Consider the following 15446-nt stretch of genomic DNA (forward strand, 5'->3'; position numbering starts at 1 on the left):
GGGTTTCGCGGGACTACACTACCTGAACATGCCAGGGTTTTAGAAGCTAGAATTGGCAAGGATCGGGCAGAACCTTAGAAAAGCTGTACAGAGAGGTCAATTCGAAGCAGCTTGAATTGGGCTACTGGCCGGTTCATTCGATCTGAATCAGTGTTTTTTAAAACCCTGGATCAAACCCAGATATCACAACAAATTCAAGTTCAATGTATGTGCAATTTTCGCGTGTAATGCTGCAAAAAAGTCACAAGATGCTACCAATAAACACAAACAGACTAATACTTGACTTGATAACAAAAATCCAAACATCAAGCCAAACTGCTAAAGGACAACTGCAGAAAGTTAGAGAGAACCTACATGATGCATATTTCCAATAATAAAAATATGACTAATCCAGAGTGGTCTTTCTGAGCTCTCTGAGTGGTGACAAAAGGTGTATTTTGCCCTCCACGCTCTCTGGGTCTCTTCTACTGTCCAACCATGGCCCAGCTAGCTAACCCTTCCAAATCCTTTAGGCTACGTTTGGATGCATAGGTGATGGGAGTTGCTTGGAAGTGTTGACCCATATTGTTGCTTTTGTAAAAAGGAACTTGAGACTGACTGACATCTTTTCCTATCTTGTGATGTTTGGAAGAAGCGTATCCATGCTGCTAGGCCATGCCATTGGAATTAAGGACAAAGAATCTTGCTTCTTCATCACTCTTTCACTTTGTTTAACTCAATTATTACTAATGGTGCAATACTGAAATCTAGTAAGCAGCATTGTATTATATCTGTTCTGACTATCTCATTCTGTTTTATCTGGTTATCTCGGGATGCAGCCTATTTCAACAAAACTAAGATTAGTCCTATACTCCTATGTCCATAATCCTAATCCATTCTTTCACTTGATCATTTGATGGATCCATGATTTAAATTTGGTTCCTGCCTAAATTATGATCCCTAAAATAGGCAACACAGATTGGGCTTCAATCTTAATGTGTGACTTACAATTTGTGTTGGTCTCAATGAATTATGAATCCCGACAAGAATACAGGCAAGGAGTTTTTTGTTTTTTTTTGTTTTGTTTTGTTTTTTTGTTTTTTGTGAATAGATAAGCCCAAGGATATTTGAACTCATGACCTCTTAACTATAAGATTTTAGTCTTTGCCAACTGAGCTACTACCCCTTGGGATAAGGGGTAAGGAGCTTATTACAAGGCTTGCAACGAGCGTATGAGCAAGGCTAGACACAATTAACGGTATGGATGGATTGTATGGAACTTATTTCTTGGTGTACACAAGGCACAAGTGAAAGCTGGCCGTGGGAGTTGTTTACACCATTAGATATTTCCTCTTTAGTGTCTAATTTTGATTTTGTAAATATGATCAAAAAAGGAAGGGATATGGTAGCTATTGCAGATAAATGGGCTGGGCTAGGCTGGGCTAGGTGGGGCAGTAGAAGTTAATGCAAATAGTATCGGACAATCTATCGAGGCCGGATCATGTCCTTGTACAAGTACCCGTCCCCATGTGGCTAGCAGATCTGAACTTCTCCAGCGCCAGTCACATGGAATCCACTCCTCCTGTGGGTCCCACAGTGAATTCCATGTGACTGACACTAGAGGGCCTTGGCGGTAATTGTACAAAGATCAATTTATCGGAAAATTATCCTCTCAGGTTCCTGCTCAGTACCAGAACTAGGCTCGACTTGGGTGCGTAGGATAGGCTCTGGTGGCACAGCTTAGGGTTTGCCCTCGTGTTTTCTGCCATGGCAGCCCCCCAGATCCTCCACCTCCTCTGGTTCTGCTACGTGTGGGACACTTTCGTATGCCTCTGTGGTATCCAGATCAACTGCGATGCCACCTATCCATGTGGATTTCAAGAAGCCTACATCGCACCTTGGAGTTCCTGCTATTTTTTTCTCCAGGGAAGAACTCGACGTTTCTGAGAGGACGTTTGCAACCACGTTGGTGGCTAAGTGCAGCTACAACAAGCCTGCTCTCTTCCAAATCAAAGTTCATCTTCAGAAGACTCTCTTCTTGCAGGGCGAGGTGTTTGTTTCGACATTGGATCCCAGACATGTGCTGTTGCGGTTTGCTCTTCAAGCCGATTTCGTCAAGGCATGGCTCAAGGCTCAAGTGCACATTCAGGGGTTCCTCTTCAGGTTCATGAGATGGTCTCTGGATTTCGTCTCTGGGTGGGAATCACCGTTGTCGCCTGTGTGGGTGTCGTTGCCAGGTCTCCCAATTAATCTGTATTAGGGGAATTTTCTGGTCTCTATAGCTGGAGCGATAGGTAGGGTGTTGCGTGTCGATGGTGCTACGGCAAATTGCACAAGGACTGTGACTGCAAGGGCATGTGTGGAGGTCGATTTACGAGAGTCACTCCCATCTAAGGTCTGGATTGGATGTGGAGCATCGGGCTTTTTCCAGAAAGTTTCTTATGAGAATCGACCAGATTATTGAGACAACTGCTCGAAGATTGGCCACAGGTCAGACGCCTGCAGACGTGGGGTTCGAAGGACTTCTGCTCCAGGGGGATCAGTAGGTGCTGCCGGCGACGACATTGCTGGTGCAGATAATGTCAAGAGAGATGTTGCAGGCATCTTCATCCCAAGGGGTGAAGTCACCTCTCGTGAAGCTCCTGATGCCCTCGATGAGCCTGCGGTGGGAAGCTCGAGGGCTGTTCGCCAAAGGAGGGGACAATGGAGGACTGCTGCAAGGCAGGTGGACAATGGGGCTTTGCCTGTCGTTGGAGGGCTGCCAATTTGCACTGCGACAGAGAGGCGAGGCTCTTTGGAGAGGGGATTTTTGTAGGCGCAGGAGGGAGAGCGCCCTGTCTCTAAGTTGAGAGGCTCGGCCAAATCTCCGGAGGAGGAAGGGCTACCCTGCGTGGTGGCTGAAGACGCCAGAGAGGGTGGGGGTCTTATGGTGGCACAAACGATAGTTTCTATTGGGGAAGGTGAGGCTCACGAAGGTGAGACTGAAGCAGCCTTTTGCATTGAAGGCGTCGAGGCCATGGAAGGTACTGGCAGATTGGTTGATTTAAGCCTGTCTATGGCGGCGACGAGGGAAAATGATAGCTTGTTGGGCTTCGGCAGTAACACCCAGGGGACTTGATCGCAGCCTGAAGGGGACAGGGCTCCGTGGTACTTCGACAAGGGAGCTTTGCCGTAGGTTTCAAAGGACGACAGCTGTGCCACAGACTTGTCTGGCCCAAGGTTGGATCGACAAGCATTAGTGAACAGTTTGAGGGCTTTCAATGCCACTCTTGATGAGAGGATTCGCAACACCCTTGGGCGGCTGGAACCTGGGGGCAGTGCCTCCGCACCTGCAGGTCATCGTGTTCGGAGTCGAGTGCATCCTAAAACAACATTTCTCGGTGCTGCTCATATGTACAACAGGAAGAAGATCAAGAAGACCAGGCAGGGGGGGCTAAACAGGGGTGGAGACCACAGACGGGTAACGAGATCGATGAGATCAACTGCTGCCCACAGCAATAGTTCCTAATGAGTTGTGTATTTTGGAATGCCGGAGGAGTTGGAAATAAGCCCACGATTAGGCAGCTAAAATCTTTGGTGTGTTTGCACAAGGTGGACATTGTTGCTATTGCTGAAGCAAAAGCCCAGGTGTCGAAGGCGCGTTATATGCTGTGAAAAATCGGTCTAGATGAGCTACATGTGATAGACAGGTTCTGGATTTTCTCGAGGGCCTCTCTTAAAGTCAGGGTGGTGGAGGAACATGACCAATTTATTACTCTTGAATGTAAAGAGGCCAGCAGGGGGACTTTCTTTGTTACTTTTGTCCATGACCGATGCTTATCCTTGGAGAGAAGGGTTTTGTGGGAACGGCTTGAGGTTTTCTCGGGAGGGGTCCCTCATCCTTGGGTGGTGGGGGGAGATTTTAATGCTGTGTTGACACCTGATGAGAAGTTGGGGGGTAGGCCGGCTTGTTCGCTCTCTCTTGATGAGTTTGGGTCTTTTGTGAGTAGGGCTGGCCTTGTAGACGCGAGCTATGTCGGCAACATGTTTACTTGGTCTAATAATCAAGCCGGGGCTAGCAGGGTGCTAGCTAGACTGGACAGATTCCTAGTTAATACTTCTTGGCTCAATGCCTTCCCTAGGAGCACTGTGACCCATTTTAATAGGACCTGATCGGACCATGCGCCAATTGGACTCTCCTTCGAAGCGGCTGGTCATCATACCTTCTCTGCTTTCAAATTTCAGCTGATGTGGCTTCGACACCCAGGTTTTCAGGACTTTATTACGGACCAGTGGGCCAGACCGGTGGTTGGCTCACCTCTATTTATTTTGTTTATGAAATTAAAGTTGCTTCGCGGTGCGCTGCAAAAGTGGAATAAGGAGGTCTTTGGCAACATCCATCAGAAGGTTAGGGATGCGAAAAAGATCATGTTTGTAGGGCAGAAGTTGCTTTTGACCAGCAAGCCTCTGATGAATCCATGGAGGCGTTGTTGGCTATTAAGGAAGACTTGCAGGAGAGGCTGCTTCCGGAGGAAATATTCTGGAAGCAAAAGTCTAGGGTGGCTTGGTTAAAGGAGGGGGTTCGCAATACAAAGTTTTTTCATTCTATGGTGAATGTTTGCAGGAGGCAGGCCAGTATCCAGAGAATTAAAGGGGGGGGGGATGGTGAATGGATTACTGATCCGGAAGGGGTTCAGGTGGAGGCGGTGAGGCACTTTTTAGGCATCTTTACCTCGCAGGACTGTGTGGTGGATGAGGATTTGCTGTCAATAATCCCTAATGGTGTTTCTGAGGCTGATAATGCAGTGCTCCTTGGTTTGCCCTCCTTGGACGAGGTTAAGGGGGCAGTTTTCGCTTTGTTGTGTGATAGTGCGCCGGGTCCTGATGGCTTCTCGGGATATTTTTTCACCGCTTGCTGGGAGGTGGTGGGCAAGGATGCCTGGGCTGCGGTCTAGGACTTTTTTACTGGAGGAGAGTTACCCAGGAGCTTCACTACTGCCAACTTGGTGCTCATTCCCAAGAAGGAGAATCCAGAGGTAATGTCTAATCTCCACCCCATCAGCCTTTGCAATTTTGCTTATAAGATTATTGCAAAGATTTTTGCAACCAGGTTGGCAGGTATCCTTCCTTTTATCATAGCGGAGGAGTAAGGGGCGTTTGTGTAGGGCAGAAACATTCATGATTCTATTTCCATTGTCCAAGAGATAGCCCCGGATATCAACAGAAAAACTAAGGGGTGCAATGTCATACTGAAGCTTGACATGGCTAAGGCCTATGATCGGCTGGAATGGGTTTTCCTTTGGCAGGTGCTCTCCAAGTTTGGATTTTGCGATGCCTGGATCAGCTTAATTAAGAAGATGGTGGTTAATTGATGGTTCTCAACAGTGCTAGGGGGCAGGCAATCGGGTTTTTTCAAGTCTACTAGAGGGGTGAGGCAAGGAGACCCTCTTTCACCGGCCCTTTTCATTATTGCAAAGGAGGTTCTCAGCAGGGGCATTAAAATTCAATTTTATGAGGGGCAGGCTTCTTTCTACAGGCTGTCAAGAGGTTGCCCGGGGGTTTCTCACTGCTTGTTTGCAGACGACACTATTATTTTCTCCAGGACGCTGAAGGGATCGCTGATTATGGGGTTTATTAGCAGATACGAAGGATTCTCGGGTCAGCTTGTCAATAGGCAGAAGAGCTATTTTGTTTTGAGTGGTTTGGCCTCCCCGGTCAGGGCCTGCCTGGTAGGGGAAATCACAGGTTTCCCTAAGAAGGCTCTCCCTATCACTTACTTGGGTGCACCGCTCCACTCGGGAAGGCTGAAAATTTACCTGTTTGAGGGGTTGATTGGTAAGATTAGAAGCAAAGTAGCAGGCTGGCAAGGAAGATTGTTGTCCACAGGAGGTAGGATCACTCTTTTAAAGCATGTGCTTTCTTCGATTCCTATACATGTTCTTGCTATTCTATCGCCGCCTAAAGCGGTTACTCAGTGAATTTATGGTGTCTTTGTTGATTTCCTTTGGGGAAGCTCTGAGTGGGGGAAGAGAAAGCATTGGGTTGGTTGGCAAAGGGTCTGCAGGCCGCTTGAGGAAGGTGGTTTGGGGATTAGACTGCTGGAGGATGTAGGCCTTTCACTTAGGCTTAAAGGCCTGTGGAGGGTCCTAACGGAGCGGTCTTTATGGAGTGATTTCTTCAAGGGAAGGTTTTTTAAAAACCAGCATGTGATTCTTTTAGAGGCGGCTGGGACTGGGTCTAAGTCATGGCGGAACACATTGTAGCACAGGGATCTCCTGTTGAACAATTCCAGATTTTTACTAGGGGCTGGTGACATCTACTTTTGGCTGGATAACTGGACGGGCTTTGGCCCGCTTATTGACACTGTGGATAATGGGCTTGTGGTTGATTTGGATCTACGGATGAAGGAGGCCTTTGGGGAGGATGGTTTCTGGAGGCAGGAGGTGCTGGACAGTATAGAAGCTGATGCCATTAGAGAGAGCTTTTCGTCAGGCCCCTTCTTCCTGTCGGACAGAGAGGCTATGTTGGTCTGGACCCCCTCCAGCAATGGTTTGTGCTCTACCAAGGCGGTTTGGAAGGAGGTGCGGGGTGGTGCACCAATGGTGCCATATGCTAAGTGGATCTGGAATCAAACACTTCCGGTGAAAATGGGTTTCTTCTCGTGGCAGCTGTTGAATGGAAAGATACCCACTGATGACTCCTTGATGTCGTTGGGCATTCCTCTGGTTTCCAAGTGTGTTTGTTGTGGGAGACCTCATAGGGAGATGACTAATCATTGCCTCGTTGCAGGATGTACGACGACTAGAGTTTGGGGATACTTCTTAAGAATCTTCGACATTGTCCTACCCCCTACCCATGATGCAAGGAGCAGGGTTTTATTTTGGCAAGGTTTGGCGGGCGGCCATTGCCTCAGTGCCTATGTAACAGGGATACTGCCATCTTTGGTCATCTGGGAGCTGTGGAAGGAAAGGAACAACAGGAGACATGGGGAGAAGAAGCGGACATCGAGCAGCATAATTGAATGTATTAAAACCTGGGTGAGGGAACTTCACTATCTAGCCAAGGTAGGCACCCGTGGATCTGCCAAAGATGGTCTACTTTTGTAGTGTCTAGGCTTTATGCCATCTGTCCCCAAGAGGAAGTGCCCTATCTCGGTGTATTGGTGCCCCCCGTTTATCTCAGTTAAGCTGAATGTGGATGGCGCATGGCGTGGTAACCCAGGCCTGGGCGGTGATTAGGAACCGACAAGGGGAGGTTCTGACACCTTTTTCTAACTTTTATGGCCCTTGCACTAATTCTCTGGCGGAGCTGAGGGCTTTAAGGGATGGGCTGAAGGTGTGCCAGGAGATGGGTCTTTTGGACGTGGTGATCAATTGTGATTCAGAGGCAACTGTCAAAGTAGTTAATATTAAGAGGTGTAGTTTGTGGAGAGGATGGTACCTCTTTAAGGAGATTCAGGACTTAGTGGTTTTCACACGGGCCTGTGTTTCCTTTGCCTTTCGGGAGAGCAATAGAGCGGTTGACTAGTTGGCCAATCTTTCTTGTGACACTAAGACTTCGGTCAGGTTTCAACCTGGGTGCATTCCTTTGGGGCCTCTGCAGGACATTCTTCGTGAGGACAAGGCTGGATTACCAGTTCTACGGAATTAAAGGCCTAGCTTCTTACTCATGGAAGGGTGGGTTAGACTTTTTGAGTGGTTAGTCCTCTTGATGTCCCGCGTTGGGGTAAGGCGTTATGTCCTCCCTTGTATTCTTTATTATTTAATTTGATTATAATAAAAGCGTAGGGGTCAGCCAGGGTCCCAGGTAATATTCGGGATTTTTAAAAAAAAAAAAAAAAAAGAAAAAGGTTCCTGCTCAGTACAGTTCCCTAGTGCCTCTAATAAGAGGGGAGGGGGGGTGGACCCCACCCAGGTAGTGTGTTCGGGCAACGATAAGGTGGTCATTTCTGCCCCCCTAAGAGAGGAAGCGTACGAACTGTACCGCGTAGGGAACCTGAGAGGATAAAGATATCTTCCTTTTCCAGTAATTTTATTTTCATATTATCATAAGGGCAAAAAAAATTGACACTCCAGGTGACAGATCTCTGTTTCAGAACTTGAAGAGAAGATAGTCTGCCTGTACTCCACTCACGCCACATTGCCACCGCTTTTTACTCAGATACTCGCAGATATTTATAGGAAATTGAAGAAAAGAGATAGCTTTGAGATGGTAATGATTTCCATGGATGGGGATTAGTTCTTCTTCAGGAATGACTTCAAGAATCAAGAGCATGCCATGGCTGGCAATGCCCTTCAACAAAGAGAGCTGCCTCCACAAGCTACAATGCATGTCTGTCAATTTAGGTGATTTCAATGAGGTTCTCTCCCCTTCTGAAAAATTGGGTGGAACCTCTTTCTCCTCTCATCCATCCTCTATTTCTCTCTTCTCCCTCATTTCAAATTTTTCTTTAGAACATCTCAAACCCTTATAGGTTCTCCTTTCACTTGGCCAAACAAACAGAAACCACCAAATTTGGTTAAAGAATGTTTGGATCAAACTCTAGTTTCTCCTGCATGGCTTATCCATTTTCCCTGGGCTTTTGTTTCCAAGCTTCCATTTCTGGGCTCAGATCACAATCCCATTTTACTCGATACCCAATCCACCCAAAGATCTTTCAACCACTTTCAACATGCCTAGAACCTGGATTTCTTACCTTTTTGCTCCCTTAGTTGGAAAACACTTATCAATGATAATTTCCAAATCAAACTTTCCTCTTTTAGTAGACTTCTTGTCCACTGGAACAGATCAGTCTTTGGTCCTCAGAGCCAACTACTTTAATCAATTCTCATCCCTAGAAGATTCTTTACACTATTCTGATCAAGCTGAAAATCTGATGCACATCGCATCCAAAATCAAATGGATTTTTGTTGTTGAGGAGGCGTTCTGGTTTCAAAAATCAAGACACTCATACATTAGAGATGAGGGCCGAAACACCAGATTTTACCATATCATTACCAAAACTCACCTTAGGAAACGACAAAACAACTTTATCTATGATAATTTTGGTAACATTATAGAAGATCACAGAGGTATTGCTCATATCTTTATTGATCGCTTCTCTTCTATTTTCAAAGCCTCTTCCCCTCTGGACACTTCTTTTATTGAATGTTTATTCTCAAGATGCTTTGATCCTAGCCACTTGGATTTCATCTCCTCAACCCCTTCTCCCGATGAAATTAAACATGTTGTTTTTCCATTGGAGCCTTTAAAGCTCCTGGCCCTGATGGGTTTCAGGCTTACTTCTATCATAAATTCTGGGATATTATTGGAGATGATGTTTCCCATTTTGTTAAAAATTTCTTTGTGATTGACTCCCTTCCCCATGGCTATAATCATACCCTTTTATGTATGATTCCTAAAAAGGATGATGCCTTCAGAGTTTCTAACTTTAGGCCTATAAGCCTATGCAATGTTTCCTACAAGATTATTACTAAAATTCTAGCCTTTAGACTTAAAAGCCTTCTTCCATACTCATATCCCCCCTTAGGCGGCTTTTATTTCTGGTCGAAAAATTGTTGATAACATTATTTTGGCCCAGGAGATATTTTACTTTCTCCAACACAAGAAAGGTAAATCTGGTTTTGTTGCCATCAAAATCGACATGGCCAAAGCCTATGATACATTGGAATGGACTTTCCTCCGCTAACTTTTTACCTTTTTGGGCTTTCCGGACCAATGCATTGTCCTTATTTTCAACATTATCTTCTCCACTTCTTTCTCAGTCTAACTTAATGGCAGCCCTTTTGGAAATTTTAAACCTTCAAAAGGAATTTGACAGGGATGCCCCTTAAGCCCCTATCTCTTTCTTCTTGCAATGGAAGCTCTATCCAGACTTCTTGCCGCTTATAAGGACTTGAGAATGTTCAAGGACATCAAAATTGCTCGCCATGCCCCTGAGATAACTCACCTACTCTTTGCTAATGATACCTTCATTTTCTGTAGGGCCTCTGAGGAGGATATCCTTACAATCAAATCCATTCCTGACCCTCTTTTGACCTTTCTGGCCAAGAAATTAACTACTTAAAGAGAGATCTTTTTTGGCAAAAATGTGGATGCCTCTAAAAAAAAGAAGACTTTGTTCCCTTCTTCATATTTCAAAAATGTCAAAGGACTCCTTATATTTGGGAACAAAGCTGTGTTACTCCCACTCTTAGATTAAGGACCGTGAATTTATTGTGCAATGGGCAAAGACCAAACTCACTACTTGGAAATCTAATTTCCTATCATATGCAAGTAGATGGGTGTTAATCCAATCTGTTTTAGCTTCCACTTCTTCTTACCTCATGTCTTGCTTTTTTGTTTCCTGCTAAAATTTGCAAGACTCTCGACTCCATATGCCTCCGGTTTTGGAATGGAGATATTGGGAATTCTACGAAGCTTCACTTAATTAGTTGGGATAATACTTGTGGACCAACCTATTCTGGTGGGCTAGGCTTTTGAAAAGCCTCGACCCATAACAAAGCCCTCCTCCTAAAGCTCAGATGGCTGCCTTTTAACTGAGGATTCGTCTTTATGGGCTAAAATCATTAAGGTTAAATACTACCCTCATACTTCCTTGTTTGACCCCAAGGTATTAACCAAAAGAGGGTCCTGGACCTGGAATAGTATAGCTTTGATCATTCCAAGCTTGAAAAAGTTGGTTTTTATCAAAAATGGGAATGGAGATAGAACTAATTTTTTGTTTGACCCTTGGATTCTTTCTGTTCCTGGACTTTCAATCCCTCCTAAAATACCTCGATCTCGGACCATACACCTTGTTAAGGATACTGTTACTATATCTTCTTGGAATACTAATATTCTTCATAGTCTTTTACCCCCTTCTTTTGTTGATGAAATTCTTCAGATTCCTATTTCAGGGGATGAGGATCAATGGAGATGTTCCTTACCTAAGACTCGGGTGTTTTTCTACTCAACTAGCTGCAAATTTCATTCAATCACCTATTGAATCAAGCCTCATCCTCTCGAAATGGTGGCGTTTTTTTTGGAAGCTAAATATTCTTCCTAAATTTAAGATTTTCTTTTGACGTGTTTTACATGCATGATTGCCAGTTAAAGAGACTCTCAAGAAATGGATATTAGTCGAGCCTACTTGTGTTCTATGTGGTTCTTGTGCTGAATCCACTTGGCACCTCTTCTTGATTGGACTAAGCGTATTTGAGCAGCAAGTCCTCTCGGATTGAGAACAGAACTTCTCTCTGGCCCAACTATGACTCACCTATGCGCCCACTTCTTATCTTCCAAGGCCCTTGATAAACAATCTTACAATTAGCTTCTCTCTGTTTTTATCAGTACTTGTTAATATATCTGGATTGTCAGGAACAACATTGTTAAAGATTTGGCTAAGGCCAATCCTAATTTGGTTTGTCGGTCTGTAACTAAATGGCTAACAGAGCTTCACATTACCCCCCTTCTCCACCTTCGATTGCATCTATCTATTATATCTACCTCACCAATGCTAACCAAACCCAACCCACCCCCCGCCCCCTCCCCCACTCCCAACCCACTGAGTTTTTATATGATAATAAAGCTTTCAATTTACCTGTCTTAATCTGCGCAGGGTTATATAACCCAGACCTAAGTATGAGGATGGGTTTTTTGCATTTTGTTAGATGGCCACTGTAGTTTCACCGATGCAGGTCACCTTACATCTACTGACAAAACCGAAGCAGAGATTTTGGCAGGGTTTGAAACAAGCAAATCAAGAAATCTGGCTTAGTAGCAAAGATACCGTTGCTCTTCTTCCACCAACAGGCACCACCTGTTGGCCTTGGAATTTAGTCACCTTACTCATCTGAATAGTTGATCAAACAAAAAATTTCACAACTGTTAAGTTTTGTTGGTCACGTAACCCTACTATCTTTCATATGGTTAAATCTTTAGCTTCAAAAGCTATTATGGATGACTGTAATACTTATAACAATCATGCTGTTTCCCTTTCTTCTTCTCAGTAATATATTTTTCTTTCCATCAGAAAAAGAAGTCCATGAGTATATTTTAGGCCTTCAAGTTGGTAGAGCTAGATCAGATTGTCAAGGCTAAACCTGAGTCACAGTCCTTGGAGTGGCTCTTCATATCTGGAGAATTAGACATTGTTCTCAGGAAAGATGGTGCTGAGGTAATTAAGTTTAATTCACTACTACTTACTAATGCTACTGTAATAATTGACCAAAATATCCATTGCTCTGCAACTCAATGCTGTCAAGTATCAATGATATGCTGTGAAAAGTGCAGGTTCCAGTGCCGGAGCTCATTGGCAAAACTATTCTCTTCTATTACTCCCGTAAAATCTGTCCTCCATGCCAAGCTTTTACACAAATTCTCATAGAAATGTACCTTAAGATCAAAGCCAAGCACAGTGATTTTCAAGTTTGAAGTGATATGGGTATCTGCAGATAATGATGAGCAATCTTTTGAAGAATACTATTCCAGCATGCCCTGGTTGATTCTCCCTCACAGCCACAAGAGAGAAATCATTGAAATGAATTCTCAAGTTCTCAAGACTACCCCACCTGATCACAGTTGCGCCCAATTCATATAAATTCGATGAAAATAGGATTATACATGTGGGATGGGTGCAAGGAGGTGGTAGCAGGAAGGGTCTTCAGGTGTGATGTGCCCTTATTTGCTTCACCCAGATTGTGCTTTCAGGCAACAATGATCAGAAAACTACCAATGAATCAGTATGGTGTGCAGTGGAACCATTTACTACAGAGATTCATAAACTCTTCTTACCTTTACTTTTCAAAGAGCCTCTACTGAAATGTAACATCACAAATTTATTCAATGGTGGTGAACCCATAAGCCCTAAGAATCAGACTATGAGTTTATCAATTTACCAGAATAAAAACAGTTTATCCATTCACCACGACCTGCAGCAAAAGCACTAACCTAGTACTAACACAGATGACAGAGCTGGGGCTCTTGGGGATGGATGACAGGGGGGAAGAACAACTGAACACTAGGCATTAAAAACATCCGTAAGGCCTCTAACTAGAGGTTTAATTTACCAGCCAAGTACCAGGAATGCATGGCGAGGCTACCAAAGGACATAATATTGGCAAGAGATGATAACCCATGAATCATTCCAAATTTCTTGTTCATGGCAGCAAGTTTTGGATTAACCTTGGCCACTTCCGTGTTCTTCGTCCACCCGACTTCCTCTCCAATGTTCTCTTCTCTCTCCACCTTGTGCCTCTGCTTCATCATCTACCCAAAGATAACAAAACAAGAAATTACTTACAATCATAACAGAAAACCCATCAATTGGCTAATCCAATTCCTACTTCAAAATTTGCACCCCTAAAAAAAAATAGTAGAAGAACCAAATAAGAATAAGAAACTCTCTTGGGATGATGATCATTTAATCCGATTGCTTGAAAGAGCTTGGTTTTGCAGACCAAGCTAGGTCTACAACAATAAAATTCTAATTTAAGGGAAATAACCCTATAAAAACGTACATCAATGTTGGGTATGAGCGAGAGTTTGCATCAACACAGAAAAAGAATTATTTCTAGATGATGCTCCTCAAATGGTTTCAAGTTAACCTCAAAACCCTAAAAGGTTAAGGGGTTTTGGGAATAAAACAATAAAGAGCATTACCTCGATTGTCATGGGCGTGAAGACGAACAAATTAGTGAGATTGAAAGCGAAGGAAGAAATCAGAAACCCAAGCTGATACTTCTCCGTAGAGGATGAAGATCGCCAGGGATGAAGGTAACCGAACGACGCCACCGATATCGCACAACAAACCCCGACCAACGAGAAATATGCCGGAAACATCTTGCTCTGTAGATTTCCAAACTGATGCCTCGGCAGATTCCTGAGTTTTCCATGAGAAAATCAAGAAGAAATTGATCAAATCGACGAATTAATGACACTTCCCATCTCGTAATCATCATGAATAACATAGGCATAAATAGATCAAAACGAGCTACATATTGAGGACCAAATTTAGACAGGGAAAAAAAAAAAAAGGCTTACTTGAACATGATAATTCCGCCAATGAAGGTAACCCAAAGAGCAGAGCCAAAAGCGGTAGCGAAACACAAGAGATGAGCAAGCTTCAGAGAGATTGAGAGCCTCGACGAATACCCACCTTCTGATTTTGATCCGAAGGTTTCTGGAGAGAAGAGGACTCCAAAGGCCAGGAAAGCTACTGCGGCGAGAAATCGAGTAAGCCAAGCCATCTCTTTCCCTCTCTGAGTGTTCTCTGCTATAAATTTCGGGTTTTCAGCTTCTCTATCACCTTCTGATCTATTTATTAGAGATGGAAACTACGGAAGAGAAGAGAGATCCTCTCTATGTCTCGGGCCTCGGCCTCTTCTTTGGTATTGTCGTGATATTACATCATCGTCTGCTATTTCCATCTTTCGGTCATTGGTAGGTGGGAAATTGGGAAAGTTGTAAAGAGAATTTATGATCCTTTCATAGCCGAGCTATGAGATATTTTTTTTTCTTTCTTTTTCTTTTCCTGCCAACCAAACACACCCTAAATGATCATTAGTAATGAGACCTGTTCATGTTCTTGTACAAGTACCGTCCAAGTCCATCTAGAGCCACTCACATGGAATCCACTCATCTTGTGGGTCTCACAATGAATTCCATGTGAGTGGCCCTAGAGGGCCTTAGATGGTACGTATACAAGGTCATGATCTGCTCTCATTGATCACTCACAGTATTTCTATGCACACGGCTGTGCAACTATCATCCCCCTACGAGGAAATATATATACTCATTGCAATGAAAATAAAGCAAGGGAAAAGGCTAGCACACCACTTGTGTAGTTCAAGGTAGTGCTTGTTGTCTCTCTCTCTCTCTCTCTTCTTCTTCTTCTTTTGAAATGAGCGCTACCCTTTTTGTATGTTGCAATGTCCCATACCTGCATTGTTGCCGCACGTGGGTGGTGTACCTATCCCTCTTCCATTAATTAATTATTTGGATTGAAATAGAAAAATAAAGATTTGATAAATGTGTTTATTGATGATTTTGGGATGTGCAAATATTTTCTGTCATTTGGAAGGATGAGTTGGTATTTCTAACCATTGGATATTATGAATGATTGAATGAGATGCTCTGAAATAATTGCGCAAGTTTGAATTAATCATATATAAAATTGTAGACCCAAAGTCAACTATTTACCCTTCCTTATAGTGGCATACCTTCCTATGTATATCCTCACCTCTCGTTGGTACTTTGTGCATTTTTGTAATCTTTAATTTTTTTTGTGTTCTATTTCATCACTTTGATAAACTTTGTTTGCATTGAAACTTGACATGTGAACCGGGGACCTTAGGGTTTAACTGTCCACAAAATCCAACTACATTTGATAAAAAATATATGGCAAAAAGTAGGTGTCCATGAATAACAAAGTTTTTTTCTAATGATAACAGGTTTCACCGTTTTCATTAGTGATCTCAGGTTTGAACAGTTGTGTCTTTTGTGATGTT

The 15446-nt window shown here is 43.6% G+C and overlaps 1 protein-coding gene across 1 annotated transcript; it reads right to left on the minus strand.

The window, feature by feature from the left end:
- Positions 1–12823: 12823 nt before the first annotated feature.
- On the minus strand, positions 12824–14322 carry LOC122669707 (transmembrane protein 205). The gene is made up of 3 exons (XM_043866542.1): positions 13981–14322; positions 13600–13819; positions 12824–13206 (listed from the first exon to the last, which is right to left on the minus strand). The coding sequence occupies exons 1-3, from the start codon at positions 14184–14186 to the stop codon at positions 12991–12993; spliced, it is 642 nt and encodes a 213-aa protein (XP_043722477.1). The 5' UTR covers positions 14187–14322; the 3' UTR covers positions 12824–12990.
- Positions 14323–15446: the final 1124 nt, after the last annotated feature.

This window comes from Telopea speciosissima, chromosome 7 (assembly GCF_018873765.1).
Source record: "Telopea speciosissima isolate NSW1024214 ecotype Mountain lineage chromosome 7, Tspe_v1, whole genome shotgun sequence".
In the NCBI taxonomy this organism is placed as follows: Eukaryota; Viridiplantae; Streptophyta; class Magnoliopsida; order Proteales; family Proteaceae; genus Telopea; species Telopea speciosissima.

Coding starts and splice junctions, on each gene's coding strand:
- LOC122669707 (XM_043866542.1), bottom strand. CDS start 14,186: ATGGCTTGGCTTACTCGATTTCTCGCCGCAGTAGCTTTCCTGGCCTTT. Junction 13,820..13,980: donor GGCGGAATTATCATGTTCAA/GTAAGCCTTTTT, acceptor TGGAAAACTCAG/GAATCTGCCGAGGCATCAGT. Junction 13,207..13,599: donor TCACGCCCATGACAATCGAG/GTAATGCTCTTT, acceptor ATCTTTGGGTAG/ATGATGAAGCAGAGGCACAA.